The following is a 21,938-nucleotide window of genomic DNA, read 5'->3' on the forward strand; positions in this document are numbered from 1 at the left end:
TCTCAAAGCCAGTGCCCTTCCCTCTGTCAAACCCCTACCTTGAAGAGCCCTAAGATTTCCCTAATATTTCATGTGTGAAAAGTAACCTTGAATATCAAAAGTACCAGAAAACCATAACGTCACATCCGTACATACCAATGTGTGGTGATGACATAACCACACAATAAAGTATTCATCTACCAAAGTTTAAGGTTCCCTGACTACTTTTAATTGTCTATTAAAGCAAAGACCCCAAGACCAGATCATGTAAACTTGCCCCTCAGGCACCGCTACCAAACACTGAGCACCAAGCACAAGTGGCAAACTCCCCAAGTCAGGCGGTGCATTAGTCCATCTTCACACTGCTGATAAAGACATATCCAAGACTAGGCAATTTACAAAAGAAACAGGTTTAATGGACTTACAGTTCCACGTGGCTTGGGAACCCTCGCAATCATGGTGGAAGGCAAGGAGGAGCAAGCCACATCTTACATGAATGATAACAGGCACAGAGAGAGCTTGTGCAGGAAAACTCCCTTACAGAATCATCAGATTTCATGAGACTTACCATCATAAGAAAGCACAGAAAAGACTTGCCCCCAAGATTAAATTACTTCCCACTGGGTCCCTCCTACAACACATGAGAATTCAAAATGAGATTTGGGTGGGGACACAGCCAAATCATATCATTCTGCCTCTGGCCCCTCCCAAATCTCATGTCCTCACATTTCAAAACACAATCATGCCTTCCCAACAGTCCCCTCAAAGTCTTAACTCATTTCATGATTAACTCAAAAGTCCATAGCCCCCAGTCTCAGAGCAAGTTAGTTACTTTCTAGATACAATGGGGGTACGGGCATTGGGTAAATACAGCCTTTCCAAGAGAGAGAAATCGGCCAAAATAAAGGGGCTACATGCAAGTCCAAAATCCAGCAGGGCAGTCCAATCTTAAAGCTCCAAAAGTATCTTCCTTGACTCCATGTCTCACATCCGGGTCATGCTGATGTAAGAGGTGGGTTCCCATGGTCTTGAGCAGTTCCTCCCCTGTGGTTTTGCAAGGTACAGGCTCCCTCCCAGCTGCTTTCATGGGCTTGCATTGAGTTGCTGTGGCTTTTCCAGGTGCATGGTACGAGCTATCAGTGGATCTATTATTCTGGGGTCTGGATGACAATGGCCCTCTTCTCATAGTTCCATTAGGTGATTCCCCAGCAGGGACTCTATGTGGAGGCTTTGACCCCACATTTCCCTTCTGCACTGCCCTAGCAGAGGTTCTCGATGAGAGCCCTGCCCTTGCAGCAAACTTCTGCCCTGACATCCAGGTATTTCCACACACCCTCTTTAATCTAGGCAGAAGTTCCTAAACCCCAATTCTTGATTTCTGTGCACCTATAGGCTCAACAACATGTGAAAGTTGCCAAAGCTTGAGGCTTGCACCCTCTAAAGCCACAGCATGAGCTCTATGTTGGTCTCTTTCAGCCACAGCTAGAGCAGCTGGGACACAGGGCACCAATTCCCTAGGCTGCACACAGCACAGGAACCCAGGGCAAGGCCCACGAAGCCACTTTTTCTTCCTAGGCCTCCAGGCCTGTGATGGGGGGACAGGGGCTGCTGTGAAGACCTCTGACATGCCCTGGACACATTTTCCCCATTGTCTTGGGGATTAACATTTGGCTCCTCATTACTTAGGCAAATTTCTGCAGCTGACTTGAACTTCTCAGAAAATGGGATTTTCTTTTCTATTGCATTGTCAGGCTTCAAATTTTCCAAACTTTTATTCTCTGTTTCCCTTTTAAAACTGAATGCCTTTAACAGCACCCAAGACACCTCTTGAATGCTTTGCTGCTTAGAAATTTCTTCCACCAGATACCCTAAATCATCTCTTTCAAGTTCAAAGTTCCACAAATCTCTAGGGCAAGGCAAAATGCCACCAGTCTTTTTGCTAAAACATTAGAATTATCTTTACTCCAGTTCCTAACAAGTTCCTCATCTCCATCTGAGACCACCTCAGCCTGGATTTTATTCTCCACATCACTATCAGTATTTTGTTCACAGCCATTCAACAAGTCTCTAGGAAGTTCCAAACTTTCCCACATTTTCCTGTCTCCTTCTAAGCCCTCCAAACTATTCTAACCTCTGCCTTGTTACTCAGTTCCAAAGTGAGTCACTTCCACATTTTTTTTTGGTATCTTTTCATCAGTGCCCCACTCTACTGATACCAATTTACTATATTAGTCCATTTTCATACTGCTAAGACATATCCAAGACTGGGCAATTTACAAAAGAAAGAGGTTTAATGGGCTTACAGTTCCCTGTGGCTGGGGAAACCTCACAATCAAGTTGGAAGGTGAGGAGGAGCAAGTCATGTCTTACATGGATGGCAGTAGACAAAGAGAGAGCTTGTGCAGGGAAACTCCCCCTTACAGAACCATCAGATCTCGTTAGACTTATTCACGCCCATGAGAACAGCACAGGAAAGACCTACCCCCATGACTCAATTACTTCCCACTGGGTCCCTCCCACAGTACATGGGAATTCAAGATGAGATTTGGGCACCCACCACCATGCCCAGCTAATTTTTGTATTTTTAGTAGAGATGGAGTGAAACCTTGTTGGCCAGGCTGGTCTCAAACTCCTGACTTCAAGTGACCCACCTGCCTCAGCCTCCCAAAGTGCTGGAACTACAGGCATGAGCCACCACACCCAGCCATAATATTTAAATTTTATTTTAGTTTTCTACTTTATCTAAGTAATAATATCTGTCATAACACAACTATATAAAAAAGAAATAGGAAAAAAAGGCATACTTTTCACAAACGCCAACAGTGGCATCCAAACTCATCTGAGGTCTTTTGAAGCCATATAAAAGGCATGGCATTGACTCACAAGTTAGTTCCAAGGAAGTGAATATTTTTTAGGCACCCTGATAAGATACAAAACACAGTCTGCTTTCTCTAAGCCAGGCCTGAGACAACAATGAAGTGCACCGACTGCAGGCCCACTGACCCACTTGCTGAATCATGCCCTCCTGTGTACCGCGATCAGGAAGAAACACGAAAGACAGTGCCTCTGCTTTCCTCAACTGCACACCAGTGAGTCAAGGCACACTATGTCAGAGGAGACGCTCTGACAAAAAGCAAGGCAGGAAACAGGGATAGGAACATGGTGGGAGCACTGTGATTCATACAGATGGAGTCAGGGAGGAAGTCTGCCATTCTTCTCACAGAAGTGCTTAGCCAGGGTGACTCTGTCCACACAACAAAGCAGAGCAAGTGTTTCTGTCCCAAGTGGAGGCCTGGGAACCTGGCACGTCTCCTATCACCATGAGGAGGCCAGGCCAGCCAGTCCCAGGAGGAGAGGGGGACACAGGCAGCCTATAAGTGAGTGGGCACTACAGGTGGAGGGGAAAATAAATGGTGCTAAGACACTCATATGCGGGGAAGATGAAATCTTACCCCATGTCAATCCAAAATCCATCTTAAGTGGATTCAAGACCTAAAGATGAAAAACAAAGCCATAAACTGGATTATGTAAAGCTGTGCCCTAAGGTGGAGAGGTGAGGTCCAAAAGTGACACGCTGTGGGTCAGGCGCAGTGGCTCACGTCTGTAATTCCAGCCCTTTGGGAGGCCAAGGCAGGCAGATACTTGAGGTCAGGAGCTCAAGACCAGCTTGGCCAACATGGTAAAACGCCATCTCTACTAAAAACACAAAAATTAGCCAGCTGTGATAGCACATGCCTGTAATCCCAGCTACTTGGGAGGCTGAGGCAGGACAATCACTTGAACCCGGGAGGCAGAGGCTGCAGTGAGCCAAGATCATAACATTTTTCTCCAGGCTGGATGACAGAGCAAGACTCTGTTTCAAAAAATAAAAAAGTGACACACTGTGAGTCTGAGTGGGGCGGAGGGCATGCTCTAGTTCTGGACCTGGCATATTGATCACAGATATTCACTTCACAATGTCATTATAGTACACATTTACATTTTATGTAACCCTTTTTCTAAGGGTGTCCTTTCACAATTTTTTAAAAAGCTGAATATAGAAGATGAAAAGGACTCTCCAAAGGACACTGAAAGGGAACAGCCAGAGTTGGTAACAGAAAAACCAGGAGGGCACCACAGAACCTGAGGAGTGGGTGAGTTTCAAGAAAATCAAAGTGGCCAACAGTGTCAAATATTGCAGAAAGGCTAGTAAGTTTAGGGCTGAGCTCTCCTAACAAGGAGGTCACTAGGGACCCTGGCAGATGCAGTCTGAGTGGGAACAGGGGACACCACCTGCAATGAATGAATTGCCTGCGGGAGGTAGAAAAGTAGAGAAAGTGCAAGTCCACAGGCCGGCAAAGGCTGGAGAGCAGCCTGAGACCTAAGGTGGGTATTCACAAAAGGTGCTTCAGTTATGTTTCAATGTGGACAAGAAAAGGACAGCAGAAAAAGAGACATTAATGGTAACAATGGGGAGGGGTAAACAGTAGATCAGACAAGGTTCCTAAGAAGTAAGATGAAACACGAAGCACAGGAGGCGCAGCTAGCACTCCATGAAGAGAGGGGCTTCTCCCTTGTAACAGCAGACAGTGCGGGGAGGTAACATGACAAAAGTAGTGACAATAACACAATCGGAATTTTAACAAAGGTCCTCTGACTCTGAAAGCTGTATAATAGGATCTATACAAAACACCATTTTTATAAGCTTAAAATTCACACAGACTGGCCCTGACTTACGATGATTCAACTTCTATTTTTAGACTTTACAATGAAATGAAACCATTCTGCTTTTTACTTTTGGTGTAGTATTTGGTGATTTTGAGTGCTCTGAACTGATTCAAGGCAGGCTAGGAGGCTAGGTGGATTAAATATATTTGCAACTTCATGATCATTTCAACTCACAATGGTTTTATGAGGGCATAACCCCATTACAAGTCAAGGAACATCTATAGACAGCTAAGTGTTGCATATTCATTCACTGAAATATTTACTGAACACCTATCAGGTACTAAAAACAATATGTTGGGTAAAGTTTGCTAAAGCCAGATCCTGCTGAATGTAACCCACCCACAAGGCAAGGAGGCCCTAGGTGCCTAGAAAGCTACATTGTCTTGACCACACCGGCTCAGACAGCAAATGGCTAGGCCCGACCCAGCTCCTCAGCAGGTCCACAAGGAAGCATCTAAGTGTTGTAAGCTCTGACAGAAAATACACAATGAACATCAACAAGAATTAATTAGACTTCAGCCAGCTGGAAAGGAGACTGGTAAATCATCATCACTCTCATATTTCAAAAGAGTCAGAGGCCAGGCATGATTGCTGATGCCTGTAATCCCAGCACATTGGGAGAGCAAAGCAAGAGGATCACTTGAAGACAGGAGTCCAAGATCAGCCTGGGAAACATAGCAAGACCCCATCGTCCCCCCCATAAAAAAATTTTTTTAATAAAAAAACCTTTTTTTTAATTAGCCATGCATGGTGGAATGCATCTGCAGTCGTAGCTGCTTGGAAGGCTGAGGTGGGAGAATCCCTTAAGCCAAGGAGTTCAAGGTTACAGTGAGCTACGATCACACCACTGCACTCCAACCTAGGAAACAGAGCAAGACTCAATCTCAAAGAAAAAAAAAATTGTCAGAAAATGCAAAATTTTTAAATGTTGTTAAGTACTACTTCCTCCCTGCCCTGAGTAGAGCCTCACCTGGCAACTTGTTTCTCAAGAATACAATGTGGAAAGGAGACAGTTATGCACAACGGAGAAATCTGGCAACCACAACCTTTCCAGTGATCAAAGTCTGCATCTCAGTGCTATAGTTTGGATGTTTGTCCCCTCCAAATCTCATGTTGACATTTGATTCCAGTGTTGGAGGTGGGGCCTAATAGCGGGCATTTAGGTCAGTGGGGCAGATGCCTCAGGAACAGATTAATTTCCTCCCTTGACAGGGAGACTGAGTACTCACTATTATGAGTTCCTACCAGAGTTCCCCCACTTTCCCCTCAGAGCTGATGGTTACAAAAAACCTGGCACACCCATCTCCTTCCAATCTCACCAAATGATCTCTGCACATACCAGCTCCGTGAGCAGAGGCCAGTGCCACAGTTCTTGTATAGCCTGCAGAACTGTGAGCCAAATAAAGCTCTTTCTTTTATAAATTATCCAGACTGAAGTATTCCTTAATAACAGTGTTAAATGCTATTCACAATAGCCAAGATAAGGAATCAACATAGGTATACAACAGATGGAGAAAGAAAATGGAGAATATATACACAATGGTGTATTATTCAGCCATAAAAAGCATGAAATCCTGTCATCTGCAGCAAGATGGATGAAATTGGAGGACATTATGTTAAGTGAAATAAGCCAGGAACAGAAAGTTAAAGACACATGTTCTCACTCATGTAGAAGCTAAAAAACAGTTTATCTAATAGAAGTAGAATAGAACAGAAGACACTAGAGGCTGGGAAGGGCAGGGGAAAGGAGGCAATAGGGAAATTTGTTAAAGGACACAAAAGGACTGTTAGATAGGATGAGGAGATTCCAGTGTTCTACAGCACTGCTGGATGACTACAGTTAACAATAATACAGCACTGAAATGTCCTTTGATGTGATTTAAAATAACAATAATAATAATAATAATATGTAGTTCCAAACACCTTTAGAAGGCTACTGAATGTTACCAACACAAAAAAAATAAATGTTTGATACAATGGATATGCTAGTTACACTGAGCTCATCACCATGTACTATATGTATCACATCACTATATATTCCATGAATTACGTCAATTTAAATTTTTTAATTAAAAAAAAAGCATTAAACAGACTTAAGACAACCAGTAAAAGTCATGTTGATAGTGTATACCCTTGATATGTGACAAAAATGGCACCTTGCCCCATGATCTTCCTCCCAAAACCAAAAACCCCAGTCTAACCATGAGAAAAACATCAACTGAATTCCAGTATAAGGGTGTCCTATAGAATACCTGACCAGTACTCCTCAAAACCATCAAAGTCATCAACAGTGAGGAAAGTCGGAGAAACTACCACAGCCAATAGCAGCCTAAGAACACATGACGACTACATCCAATGTAGCATCCTGGACGGGATCATGGAATAAAGAACATTATGGAAAAATGAGTCAAACCAAATGAAGTGACGTTTAGTTAGTGGTTTTTTTTTTTTTTTTTTTTTTTTTTAAGTGTTACTAAGCTAATGTTAACTACAGAATCTAGGTAATGGACACATAGGTATTCACTATAAAATTCTTTCAACTTTTCTATTCTTTTGAAATATTGTAATTTAAAAAGTTGGGAAAATAAAGTGCTGTATTTAATGGCCAGAAATGGCCTGCCTCTGACATAATTAGATCCGACAAAATATCTCTTCTTATGGTAGAAGAAACCTGTTCAGCCATCTCATTACAGTAGAGACTAGCGTTTAACATCACAGGCATTTTTAATAAAAGTTAAACTATACAAACCATTTGGCAGTGTCCATCAAAATTATAAATGTATATAACCTTTGACCTAACAATTCCTCTTCCCAAAATTTATATTCTAGGAAGGTAAAACCTACACAGGGGGTCTCAACATAGAGGCGCTTTACTCCCCAGGGGGTATGTGGCAATGTCTAGAGACATTTTTGGTTGTCCTAAGTGGAAAGGGGAGAAGGATGCTACTTGCATCCAGTGGGTGGAGACAGAGAACCTACAAAAAATTCTAAAATGTTGAGAATTTTCCACACCACACAGAATTATCTGGCCCAAAATGTCAATAGTGCAGAGGCTGGGAAGCCCTGGCCTACAAGATACACTTTCATATGTGTGAAATGATATGTGTGCGAAGTTATTCACCATCGCACTATTTGTAATGAGACCAGAAACATCAGAGATTAGTTAATAAAGAATGGGATATTTAATACACATGAAGGAATGTCATGTGGCTCTTAAAAAAGGAAGAAAAAATAATACAGTAACATGAAAATATTTGAAAAGTTAAGTGAAAAAAGGAACACGAGCATAGAATGCTACCATTTCAGGAGAAAAGAGAAACACCTTCATATTTGCTTGTACAGGCATAAAAAACTGTGAAAGGATTCTTAAGAAATTGGTAACAGGAGAGGATCCAAGATGGCCAAATAGGAACAGCTCTGGATTGTAGTTCCCAGCAAAAACGCAGAGGGTGAGTGATCATCGCATTTCCAAATGAATTTTTACTGCCCAAAGACCAGGAGATTTCAGGGCAGAAAAGCACCACGAGTCTCTAGCACAGCTGTTTCAGCCAGCACAGCGGGTCTCCAAACAAAAACTGACACAAATCCAGGCACCATTTGAACTGGCAACTGGAATGCTTGAGAGACAGAGTCACCCGTTCAACTGAAAAAAAGGGGGCTGAAACAGGGAGCCAGGTGATCTGGCTCGGCTGGTCCCACATCCACAAAGACCAGCAATCTGCAATGCTCTGGACTGAGAGTCTCACAGCAAGCACAGCTGGACCCAGGTCGGTCAAGCTCTGCCATTACCAAGGCAGTCCACCACTACCGAGGCAGTCTGCCATTACAGCGACAGTCTGACATTTACTGAGGCAGACCGCCATTACCGAGGCAGTACTAACTATACCCCATAAACAAAACTGCAAGGAAGTTCACACAGCAGCTGAGCAGAACCCACAGCAGCTCAACAATGCCTCTGCTGGAAGACTGTAACTAGGCTACCTCCTTGCTGGGCAGGGCATCTGTTAAAAAAGGCAGCAGCACGTCAAGAACTTATAAATAAAGCCCTACCTTCCCAGGACAGAGCACTGGGGGAAAAAGGCAGTCAGGAGTTCTGCTGCAGCAGACTTAAACGTACCTGCCCAGCAGCTCTGAACAGAACAGTGGAGCTCACAGTTCAGCACTTGAGCTCCTATAAGGAACAGACTGTCTCCTCAAGCAGCTCCCCAACTCCCGTATTAACCAAAGAGACACCTCATAAAGGAGAACTCAGACTAACATCTGGCAGGTATCCTTCTGGAACAAAGATAACAGAAGAAGAAACTGGCAGCAACACTTACTGTTCTGCAGATGCTGCAGGTGATCCCCAAGCAAGCAGGGTCTGGAGTGGCCCTCCAGCAGTCCTACAGCACGGGGGCCTGACTGTTAGAAGGAAAACTAAGAAACGGAAAGAAATAACTTCATCAGTAACAAAAAGGACATCCACTCAGAGACCCCAACTCAAAGTCACCAACCACAAAGACCACAGGTAGATAAATCCACCAAGATGAGAAGAAGCCAGCACAAAAAGGATGAATACAACCAAAACCAGAATGTCTCTCCTCCTCCAAGGGATCACAACTCCTCACTAGCAAGGGAACAAGGCTGGATGGAGAATGATTCTGATGAATTGACAGAAACAGGCTTCAGAAGGTGGATAATAACAAAATTCTCTGAGCTAAAAGATCAAGTTCTAACCCAATGCAAAGAAACTAAAAACCTTGAAAAAAGGTTTCAGGAAATGCTAACGAGAACAAACAGCTCAGAGAAGAATATGAATGAATTGATAGAGCTAAAAAACACAACACGAAAACTTCACGAAGTATATACAAGTTTCAATAGCGGAATCGACCAAGCAGAAGAAATGATATCAGAGACTGAAGATCAATTCAATGAAATAAAAAGAGAAGGCAAGATTAGAGAAAAAAAGAGTGAAAAGAAATGAACAAAGTCTCCAAGAAATATGGGATTATGTGAAAAGACCTAATCTACATTTGATAGGTGTACCTGAATGTGACAGAGAGAATGAATGCAAGCTGGAAAACACTCTTCAGGGTATTATCCAGGAGAACTTCCCCAAACTAGCAAGGCAGGCCAATATTTAAGTCCAGGAAATACAGAGAACACCACAAAGATATTCCTCAAGAAGAGCAACCCCAAGGCACATAATCGTCAGATTCACCAGGGTTGAAATGAAGGAAAAAATGCAAAGAGCAACCAGAGAGAATGGACGGGTTACCCACAAAGGAGAGCACATCAGACTCACAGCAGACCTCTTGGCAGAAACCCTACAATACAAAAGAGAGTGGGGGCCAATATTCAACATCCTTAAAGAAAAGAACTTTCAACCTAGAATTTCATACCCAGCCAAACTAAGCTTTATAAGGAAAGGAGAAATACAATCCTTTATGAACAAGCAATTCCTCAGAGATTTCATCACCACCAAGCCTGCTTTACAAGGGCTCCTGAAAGAAGCACTAAACATAGAAAGGAACAAGTACCAGCCACTCCAAAGACGTACCAAATGGTAAAGAGCATCAACACAATGAAGAAACTGCATCAACTAATGGGCAAAACAACCAGCTAGCATCAAAATGGCAGGATCAAATTCACACATAACAATATTAACCTTAAATGTAAATGGACTAAATGCCCCAATCGAAAGACACAGACTGGCAAATTAGATAAAAAGTCAAAACCCATCAGTGTGCTGTATCCAGGAAACCCATCTCACATGCAAGGATACACATAGGCTCAAAATAAAGGGATGGAAGAAGACCTACCAAGAAAATGGAGAGCAAAAAAAAAGCAGGAGTTGCAATCTTAGTCTCTGATTATAGACTTTAAACCAACAAAGATCAAAAGAGACAAAGGGCATTCCATAACGGTGAAAGGATCAATGCAACAAGAAGAGCTAATGATCCTAAATATATACGCACCCAATACAAGAGCACCCAGATACATAAGGCAAGTTCTTAATGACCTACAAAGAGACTTAGACTCCCACACAATAATAGTGGGAGACTTTAACACTTCATTGTCAATATTAGACAGATCAACGAGACAGAAAATTAACAAGGATATCCAGGACTTGAACTCAGACCTGGGCCAAGCAAACCTAATAGACATTTATAGAACTCTCCACCCCAAATCCACAGAATATACATTCTTCTAAGCACCACATCACACCTACTCTAAAATTGACCACATAACTCGAAGTAAATCACTCCTCAGCCAATGCAAAAAGAATGGAAATCATAACAAACAAGTCTCTCAGGCCACAGTGCAATCAAATTAGAACTCAGAATTCAGAAACTAACTCAGAATCGCACAAGTTCATAGAAACTGAACAACTGGCTCTTGAATGTTGACTGGGTTAACAATGAAATGCAGGCAGAAATAAAGATGTTCTTCCAAACCAACAGAACAAAGACACAATGTAACAGAATCTCTGGGACACATTTAAAGCAGTGTCTGGAGGAAAATTTATAGCAATAAATGCCCACATGAGAAGCAAGGAAAGATCTAAAATCGACACCTTATCATCAAAATTGAAAAAGATAGAGGAGTAAGATCAAAAACTCAAAAGCTAGCAGAAGACAAGAAATAAGATAAGAGCAGAACTGAAGGAGAGAGAGACACAAAAAAATCCTTCAAAAAATCAATAAATCCAGGAGCTGGTATTTTGAAAAGATCAACAAAATGGACCATTAGCCAGATTAATAAAAAAGAAAAGAGAGAAGAATCAAATAGATGCAATAAAAAACGATAAAGGGGATATCACCACAGATTCCACAGAAATACAAACCACCATCTGAGATTACTACAAACAACTCTATGCACATAAACCAGTAAACCTGGAAGAAATGGATAAATTCCTGGACACTTACACACTCACAAGCCTAAACCAGGAAAAAGTCAAAACCCTGAATAGACCAATAACAAGGGCTGAAGTTGAGGCAGCAATTAATAGCTTACCAATCAAAAAAAAATACCCGGGTCCAGATGGGTTCACAGCCAAATTCTACCAGACATACAAAGAGGAGGTTATACCACTCCTTCTGAAACTATTCCAAACAATACAAAAAGAGAGAATCCTCCCCAAATCTTTTTATGAGACTAACATCATCCTGATACCAAAATCCAGCAGAGACTCAAGAAGAAAAGAAAACTTCAGGCCAATATCCATGATGAACATCGAAGCAAAAATCTTCAATACAATACTGGCAAACTGATTGCAACGAGCACATCAAAAAACTTATCCATCACAATCAAGTAGACTTCATCCCAGGGATGCAAGGCTGGTTCAACATACACAAGTCTATATACGTAATTCACCACATAAACAGAACCAAAGACAAAAACCACATGATCATCTCAATTGATGCAGAGAAGGCCTTTGACAAAATTCAATGGCGCTTTATGCTAAAAACTCTCAATAAACTAGGTATCAACAGAACATATCTCAAAATAATAAAAGCTATTTACAACAAACCCACAGCTAATATCATACTGAATGGGCAAAAACTGGAAGCATTCCCTTTGAAATCTGACACTAGACAAGGATGCCCTCTCTCACCACTCCTACTCAATATAGTATTGGAAGTTCTAGCCAAAGCAATCAGGCAAGAAAAAGAAATAAAGGGTATTCAATTAGGAAAGGAAGAAGTCAAATTGTCTCTATTTGCAGATGACATGATTGTATATTTAGAAGACCCTATTGTCTCAGTCCAAAATCTCCTGAAAATGATAAGCAACTTCAGCAAAGTCTCAGGATACAAAATCAATGTGCAGAAATCACAAGCATTCCTGTATACCAATAACAGAGAGCCAAATCAAGAGAGAGCTCCCATTCACAATTGCTACAAAGAGATTAAAATACCTAGGAATACAACTAACAAAGGATGTAAAGGACCTCTTCAAGGAGAACTACAAACCACTGCTCAAGGAAATAACAGAGGACAGAAACAGATGGAAAAATACTCCATACTCATGGTTAGAAAGAATCAATATCGTGACAATGACCATACTGCCCAAAGTTTCAATGATTCAATGATATCCCATCAAGCTACCAATGACCTTCTTCACAAAACTGGAAAAAAAAACACCTTAAACTTCATATGGAACCAAAAAAGAGCCAGCATAGCCAAGAAAATCCTAAGCAAAAAGAACAAAGGTGGAGGCATCACGCTACCTGACTTCAAACTATACTACAAGGCTACAGTAACTCAAACAGCATGGTACTGGTACCAAAACAGAGATATAGACCGATGGAATGAACACAGGCCTCAGAGGCAACGCCACACATCTACAACCATCTGATCTTTGACAAATCTGACAAAGGCAAGTAATGGGGAAAGGATTCCCTGTTTAATAAATGGTGTCGGGAAAACTGGCTAGCCATGGGCAGAAAGCAGAAACTGGACCCCTTTCTGACACCTTACACTAAAATTAACTTCAGATGGATTAAAGACCTTAAACATAAGACCTAACACCATAAAAACCTTAGAAGAAAACCTAGGCAAAACCATTCAGGACATAGGCACAGGCAAGGGCTTCATGACTAAAACACCAAAAGCATTGGCAACAAAAGCCAAAATAGACAAATGGGATCTAATTAAACTTCAGAGCTTCTGCAGAGCAACAGAAACAATCATTAGAGTGAATCAGCAACCAACAGAATGGGAAAAAAATTTTGCAATCAACCCATCTGACAAAGGACTTATACCCAAAATCTACAAAGAACTAAAACAGATTTACAAGAAAAAAAAAAACAAATAAACTCATTCAAAAGTGCGCAAAGGATATTAACAGACACTTTTCAAAAGAAGACATATATGAGGCCAAAAAACATATGAAAAAATGCTCATCATCACTGGTCATTAGAGAAATGCAAATCAAAATGACATTGAGATACCATCTCACGCCAGTTAGAATGGCAATCATTAAAAAAATCTGGAGACAACAGATGCTGGAGAGGATATGGAGAAACAGGAATACTTTTACACTGTTGGTGGAAGTGTAAATTAGTTCAACCATTGTGGAAGACAGTGCGGCGATTCCTCAAGGACCTAGAAATAGAAATTCCATTTGACCCAGCAATCCCATTACTGGATATATATCCAAAGGATTATAAATCGTTCTATTATAAGGACACATGCACATGCCATGTCCATTCCAGCACTGTTTACAATAGCAAAGACTTGGAACCAACCCAAATGCCTATCAACGATAGACTGGACGGGGAAAATGTGGCACATATACACCATGGAATACTATGCAGCCATAAAAAAGATGAGTTTTTGTCCTTTGTAGGGACATGGATGAACCTGGAAACCATCATTCTCAGCAAACAGACACAGGAACAGAGAATCAAGCACCGCATGTTCTCACTCATAGGTGAGTGATGAACAATGAGAACACATGGACACAGGGAGGGGAGCATCACACATTGAGGTCTGTGGTGGGGGACGAGAGGAGGGACAGTGGGGGGTAGGAAGTTGGGAAGGGATACCATGGGGAGAAATGCCAGATATAGGTGATGGGGATGGAGGCAGCAAACCACATTGCATGTATGCACATATGCAACAATCCTGCATGTTCTTTACATGTACTCCAGAACCTAAAAGGCAATTATATATACACACACACACACACACACACACACACACACACACACACACACAAAAGAAATTGGTAACAATGGTTTCCTCTTCATGGGAGGTTGCTGGATAGAGAGAGGAGGAGAGAAGGAAGGGAATATGTTGAAATATACCTGATTTTTGAGCCTTCTAAATGTATTATACATATGAAAACAATTTTAAATCACATGCAACCTTTCCTAAGAATAGATTATCAATTATTCACCATTACAATACAATCCTCCTTTAGGTTTAGAGAAATACAACTTATATTAGAAAAACGTAAGTTTAATCAATATAAAACTATATTTATAATAAAATTACTTCCCTCCCCAAATCAATCTATAATTTTATAACTGATCATAATCTCACATTTAATTTTTCAGCCTCAGCAGGTATAAAACCAGGACTGATAATTTTCCCAGGGATATGCAATGTATTTATTATGCTCACAATTTATGAAAATAAACTGAGTTCCCAGAAAATAAAGGGCAGTTCCCCTGCAAATACTCTTACCTGTAAGAGCTTGCCTTTGCTCCTTCTTTGCCTTCCACCATGACCGTGAGGTTTCCCCAACCATGTGGAACTGTGAGTCCATTAAACCTCTTTTTCTCTATAAATTACCTAGTCTCAGGTATGTCTTTATTAGCAGTGTGAAAATGGACTAATACAGTCAACATTCTTTCATGATAAAACTCTAGACAAATTAGGTATGGAAGGACTGTACCTCAAAACAATAAAGGTCATACATGACAAACCCACAGCTAACGTCATACTAAGAACTGGAACAAGACAAGAAGGCCCACTCTCACCACTCTTTTCAATATAGTACTGGAAGTCCTGGCCAGAGAAATTAGACAAGAGAAACAAATAAAAAGTGTCCAAATTGGAATGGAGGAAGTCAGGTTGTCCCTCTTTGCATACAATGCAATCTTATATATAGAACAACCTGGCCAGGTGCAGTGGCTCATGACTGTAATCCCAGCACTTTGGGAAGCCAAGGTGGGCAGATCACAAGAGCCCAGGAGTTTGAAACTAGCTCGGGCAACACAGTGAGATCCTGTCTCAACAAAATGCACAAAAATTAACCAGGAGCAGTGACACATGCCTGTAGTCCCAGCTACTCAGGGGGCCGAAGCGGAAGGATTGCTTTAGCCTGGGAGACAGATGTTGCAGTGAGCTGAGATCATGCCACTGAACTTCAGTTTGGGCAACAGAATAAGGCCCTGTCTCAACCAAAAAAAAAAAAAAAAAGAGACAGAGAGAGAGAGAAACCTGAAGACACCACCAAAAAACTCTGACAACTGATAAATGCAGTTAAGTTGCAGGATCAACATTAAGAATCAGTAGCATTTCTACACACCAACAACAAACTACCTGAAACATAAATCAAGAAAGTAATCCTATTTAAAACAGCTAAGAAAAACAATACCTAAGAATAAATTTAAGAAACAAGGTAAAGAATCTCTACATTGAAAACTACAAAATATTGATTAAAGCAATAATACAAGATGACACAAATTGAAAAAACATCCCATGTTCATGAACTGGAAAAATAGATGACTGACTCACTAATTATGGTCTTGTTCTGTTGCCCAGGCTGGAGCACAGTGACACAATCATGGCTCACTGCAACCTGAAACTCCCAGGCTCAAGGGATCCTCCTGCCTTAGCCCCCCAAGTAGCTGAAACTGTAGGCACTAGCTATTATAATGTTTTTAATTTTTGTAAAGACAGCATCTCACTATGATGCCCAGGCTGGTCTCGAACTCCTGGGCTCACATGATCCTCCCATCTTGGCCTCCCAAAGTGCTGAGATTACAGGTGTGAGCTACTGTGCCTGGCCATGAATTGGAAGAATTTATACTATTAAAATGACTATACTACCCAAAGTGATCTACAGATTGATACAATTCCAATCAAAATACCAATGACATTCTCCATAGAAATCAAAAAACAATCCTAAAATTCATATGAACCACAAAAGATCTCACAAATCAAAGCAATCCTGAGCAAACGGAACAAAGCTGGAGGCATCACATTACCTGATTTCAAAATATGCTACAAAGCTATGGTAACCACAACAGCATGATATTGGCATAAAAACAGACACACAGACGACCAATGGAGCAGAATAAAGAACCCAGAAATAAAACCACATATTTACGGCCAACTGATTTTTAAGAAAGGCACCAAAAACATTCGCTGTCCCGGGAAAGAATGGTCTCTTCAATAAATGGTGCTGAGAACACAGGATATCCAGATGCAGAAAAATAAAACTAAACCCCTATCTCTCAACTACACAAAAATCAACTCAAAATGGATTTAAGATTTAAACTAAATCCTGAAACCACGAACTACTAGAAGAAAACATAGGGAAAACACTTCAGGACATTGATCTGTACAAAGATTCTTATGGCTAAGACCTCAAAAGCACAGACAGCAAAGCAAAAGTAGACAAATGGGATTATATCAAACTAACAAGCTTCCACACCACACAAAAACAAAACAAAACAAAAAAAACAATCAACTGAGTGAAGAAACAATCTGCAAAATAGGGGGAAACATCTGCAAACTATTCACCTGACAAGGGATTAATACCCAGAATATACAAGGAGTTCAACAGCAAAAAATAATCCAATTTTTTTAACAGGCAAATAAATGATCTGAAAAAACATTTCTAAACAGAATACATACTACTGGCTAAGTAATACATGAAAAAATGCTCAATAGCACTAATTGTCAGGGAAATGCAAATCCAAACCACACTGAGATATTATCTCACATGTGCCAGAATAGCTGTTATCAAAAGACAAAAAAAAAACGCTGGGTGCTTTGGAAGGCTGAGGCAGGAGGAATGCTTGAGCCTAGGACTTCGAGATTTCAGTAAGCTATGATAGTGCCACTGCACTCTAGCCTGGGTGCCAGAGCAAGACTCTATCTCTAAAATAAATAAACAAAAATAAAAAAATATGACAAATGCTGCCAAAAATGCAAAGAAAGGGGAACTCATGTATACTGTTGGTAGGAATGTAAATTAGTATAGCCTTTATGGAAAACAGTATGGAGGATCCTCAAAAAAAAATAAAAACGGAACTACCATATGGCCCAGCGATCCTACTTCTGGGTATGTCCAAAAGAAAGAAAAACAATCTGCTGAAGAGATAGCACCACGTTTACATTTACTGCAGCATTATTCACAACAGCCAAGATATGGAATCAGCCTAAGTATACATCAAGGGATAAATGGATAAATAAAATGTAGTGTGTATATACACACACACACAACACACACACATACATACATATATATACACACACACAAATAAATACTACTCAGCCATAAAAAAAACAATGAAATCCTATTATTCTGGGCAACAGGGCTGAGTGACGTCAGTGAAGTAAGTCAGGCACAGAAAGATAAGTACCACACATTCTCATTCAAATGTGGGCACTAAGAAGGTTGATCTCACAGAAGTAGAGAGAAGAAAAGAAGTTACTAGAGACTGGGAAGGGGAGGAAATAGGAAGAGGATACAAAACTATAGCTAGATAAGAAATAACTACTAGTGTTCTTTTTTAAAAGAGGTGAGGGTTCCACTATAGCTGGAGCTGCAGACACGCATCACTATGCCCAGTTTTCACGTTCTAGAGCACCATGGGGTGACTACGGTTGACAACTTATCATTTATTTTCAAATAGCTAGAAAAGGGGATTTTAAATGTTCCTACCACAAAGGAATGATAAATATTTGAGATGATGGATGTGCTAATTACCTTGATTTGATTATGACTCATTGCACCTATGTATAAAAATCCCACACTAAACCCCCATAAATATGTACACTTACTATGCATCAATTTTAAAATAATAATTTTCTAGCAGGGCTTTACAATCATAGGTGATGAATGCAGGTTTGATCAAATACAAAAGGACGCTCACTATAAAAGAAACAACACATTCCAATATACCTTGCTATGATGAATGTGCCCCAAATCATTAAGATAATACTCTTCAATTGAATGGGGCTTGCCTTCCACTTCAAAAATATATGCAGGATTCATCTTGTTTTGAACAGGAACGGCAAAGTAGTCTGCAAACTCTTTACAGTTGATGGTAGCCGACATCAGAACTACCTACAGAGTGAGAGAAAACATTAAAATAAAACAATGAGAATAATCAAATTAAATATTCCTAAAATTGCAGGCTTTTCTTCTGTCTCATTACTTATCTAATAACTTTTGAGACTTTAAACAGACCATCCCAATTTAATCTCTAGTGTAATTATTATAGTTTAAACAATGTTCAGAGATACCAACTTTTACTATTTCTCTTCAAGTACCTTATCAAATGATAAACTTTATCTCCAATAAAGGTAAATTAAAACCATTATCTGAAAGAAATTTTCACATCAGGACATGTGAATTTTAAAAAAAGAATAAGGCCCAGGCAAAGACACTGTGACTCACCCCTGTAATCCCAGCACTGTGGAAGGCTGAGGCAGGAGAACTGTTTGAGCCCAGGAGCATAAGGCCAGCCTGAGCAACAACATGAGACCACTGTCTCTACAAAAAAAAATTAAAAATAAACTTAAAAAAAAGAGTAAGGCCAGGGGCCATGGCTCACGCCTATAATCTTGGGCCAAGAGTTTAAAACCAATCTGGGCAACATAGCAAGACCCTATCGCTACAAAAATTTAAGACTAGCTGGGCATGATGGTTTCCTCTTGTAGTCCCAGCTACTCAAGAGGCTGAAGTGGGAGAATCACGGCAGCCAAGAAGGTCGAGGCTGTGGTGATCTATCACACCACTGCATTCTAGCCTGGGCAACAGACCAAGATCCTGTTTCTAAAAAATAAAATAAAATAAAAATAAAGTTAAAAAGAGTAAGTTACTCTATAATGTGTTCCAGAGAAATGACAGAGTAAGTCAGCAAAGAAGACAAGGAATCCAGAAAACTCTAGCTCCCACTCAAGAAACTGGAGAAGTCCCAGGACAATAGTGGAGCAGCAGCAGCAGAGAAGAACAGCCCCAGACTGGGGCAAGATGACTGACTGCAGCTTTCAGTTTTGGCAAAAAGCAAATATGAAATTATATCCTTAAGAAACTCAGCCATGAATGACAGGAGCAGTGCTGACAGCATAAGATGTGCCAGGAGAAGGTGGCCGATGACTGAGGATCTCCCAGTTCAGCAGCCTCCACAGGGCTACGTGGGGAGTGGGCACAGCAGTCTGGCTGCTGCTCACCACCTACTGTACATTGCAAGTAGAGTGCTCTAAGTGGAAATCCTAGCCAAAAAGTAATTTTTTTTAATTTTTTGAGACAAGTTCTGGCTCTATCGCCCAGGCTGAAGTGCAGTGGTGCAATCTCGACTCACTGCAATCTCAGCCTCCTGGGCTCTAGTGATCCTCCCACCTCAGCCTCACAGGTAGCTAGGACTACAGGTATGCACAACCATGCCTGGCTAATTTTCGTAAAAAAATTTTTTTGTAGACGCAGGGTTTCACCATGTTGCATAGGCTGGTCTTGAACTGATGAGCTCTCAGGATCTGCACACCTTGGCCTCCCAAAGTGCTGGGACTATAGGCATGAGCCACCGCACCCAACCAAAAAACAAACATTTCATATAGGCATTTTTGGTACAGTTACTTAGTAAACAAACCATCTGTATTTTTCCCTTTGGCATTAGATATACATGGTAAAAACTGTAGAGACTAAAACTCATTTTGAGAAGAGATTTCTGAAGTTAAAAAGAATGCTCTGGCCGGGCTTGGTGGCTCATGCCTGTAATCCCAGCACTTTGGGAGGCCAACGTAGGTGGATCACGAGGTCAACAGATCGAGACCATTCTGGCCAACATGGTGAAACCCCGTCTCTACTAAAAATACAAAAAAAATTAGCTGGGCATGGTGACACGCACCTGTAGTCCCAGCTACTTGGGAGGCTGAGGCAGAAGAATTGCTTGAACCTGGGAGGCAGACATTGCAGTGAGCCAAGATTGTGCCACTGTGCTCCAGCCTGGCAACAGAGCAAGACTCCGTCTCAAAAAAAAAAAAAAAAAAAAATCAAAAGAATGCTCTGAGAAGCCACTTGGAGTGGAAGAGTGGCTCCTAAGGGACACACCCCAGTCACCATAAATGATCTCTAAACTGGGTTTTAAGGATTTCTAATTTCTTGGCCCAACTACATGTACATATAAGTTTCTATATCGAGAAAATATGCTGCTTCACGTATTCGTTAATAAATCATGAACACAGTGAAACTGACAGACCCTTTCTTATAAGTACCAAATTCTTTACCACCATATCCATCAGTGTAGGGTTTTTTTAATCCACTAACACTTTAACTCTCTTTACCACTGAAAACTAAAAAATGTGCAATCATCTCATTATTCTGGCTTGAGTACAAAAGAAGAGTCTTAAATAACATTCAAGAAAGGCCTCAATGTGAATAAACTTCGACGACAGCTTAGTTAAGATTCCAAAAAGGACTGAAATAGCCAAATTCTCTCATTCATTTCATAGCACTTCAAGCAATAAGACAACTGATTCCAAATGTCAGGTTCCATTCATTCAGCATCCACAAGTGAAAATGTGAACATTCTAAGGTAGAAGTTTCCCCACTTGGGGACACGAGAAGGAGAAAAAGAAATGTTTTCCTCAACAAATAAACACTTGAAAACAAAATGCTTTATGGTTTAGAAAGCAAGTGTTTTCGAATAACAGCAAATCCCTTAGCAGCCCCATCACAGAATAACTGAATATCCCAACCATATGGCCTTTTATTAAGCTGTTTCCCACAGACCTTGCTTAGCACAGCTGGTTTGAGGTCAACCTGACCTAGGAGTAGACTTGTTTAGATTGCACAATTATTCTAAACTCTATGCCATTTTGGCCTAGTTTACACCTTCTTCCTTTTTGTTCAAATAAGATGGGAATGATAAATACAGTTTACATCAACTTTCAGTTAACTTACATCTCTCAAATAGTAGTACATATTCTGTTCTCAAACTTCAATCCACTTTGGGGATTTTTTTTTTTTTTTTTTTTTCCCGAGATGAAGTCTTGCTCTGTTGCCCAGACTGGAATGCAGTGGTGCAATCTCGGCTCATGGCAACCTCTGACTCCCAGGTTCAAGCAATTCTCCTGCCTCAGCCTCCCAAGTAGCTGGGATTACAGGCATGCACCACCATGCCCAACTAATTTTTGTATATTGAGTAAAGACAGGGTTTCCCCATGTTGGCCAGGCTGGTCTCCAACTCCTTGACCTTAGGTGATCCACCCACCTTGGCCTCCCGAAGTGCTGGGATTACAGGTGTGAGCCACTGCACCCAGCCTGGTGCTATTTCTAACACAGGGACACAGGGATTGCGGATTCATTCACATACTTTTTGTGGTTTTTTTTTTTTTTTTGAGATGAAGTCTCTCTCTGTTGCCCAGGCTGGAGTGCAGTGATGTGGTCTCGACTCACTGCAACCTCCACCTTCTGGGTTCAAACAATTCTCCTGCCTCAGCCTACCGAGTAGTTGAGCTTACAGGTGCCCACCACCACACCTGGCTTTTTTTTTTTTTTTTTTTTTTTTTTTTTTTTTTTTT

General features: G+C 40.9%; 1 protein-coding gene across 1 annotated transcript in view; it reads right to left on the minus strand.

The window, feature by feature from the left end:
• The window catches only part of TDRD9 (tudor domain containing 9), a 140,134-nt gene that overhangs the window by 71,672 nt on the left and 46,524 nt on the right, over positions 1–21,938 (minus strand). Inside the window, exon 7 of the mRNA XM_032267563.1 lies at positions 18,316–18,480. Coding sequence (XP_032123454.1) covers positions 18,316–18,480 — 165 coding nt within the window. The remainder of the gene's footprint in view (positions 1–18,315; positions 18,481–21,938) is intronic.

The sequence above is a fragment of the Sapajus apella genome, unplaced genomic scaffold (assembly GCF_009761245.1).
Source record: "Sapajus apella isolate SASKATOON/1434 unplaced genomic scaffold, GSC_monkey_1.0 scaffold170, whole genome shotgun sequence".
Classification (NCBI taxonomy): domain Eukaryota; kingdom Metazoa; phylum Chordata; class Mammalia; order Primates; family Cebidae; genus Sapajus; species Sapajus apella.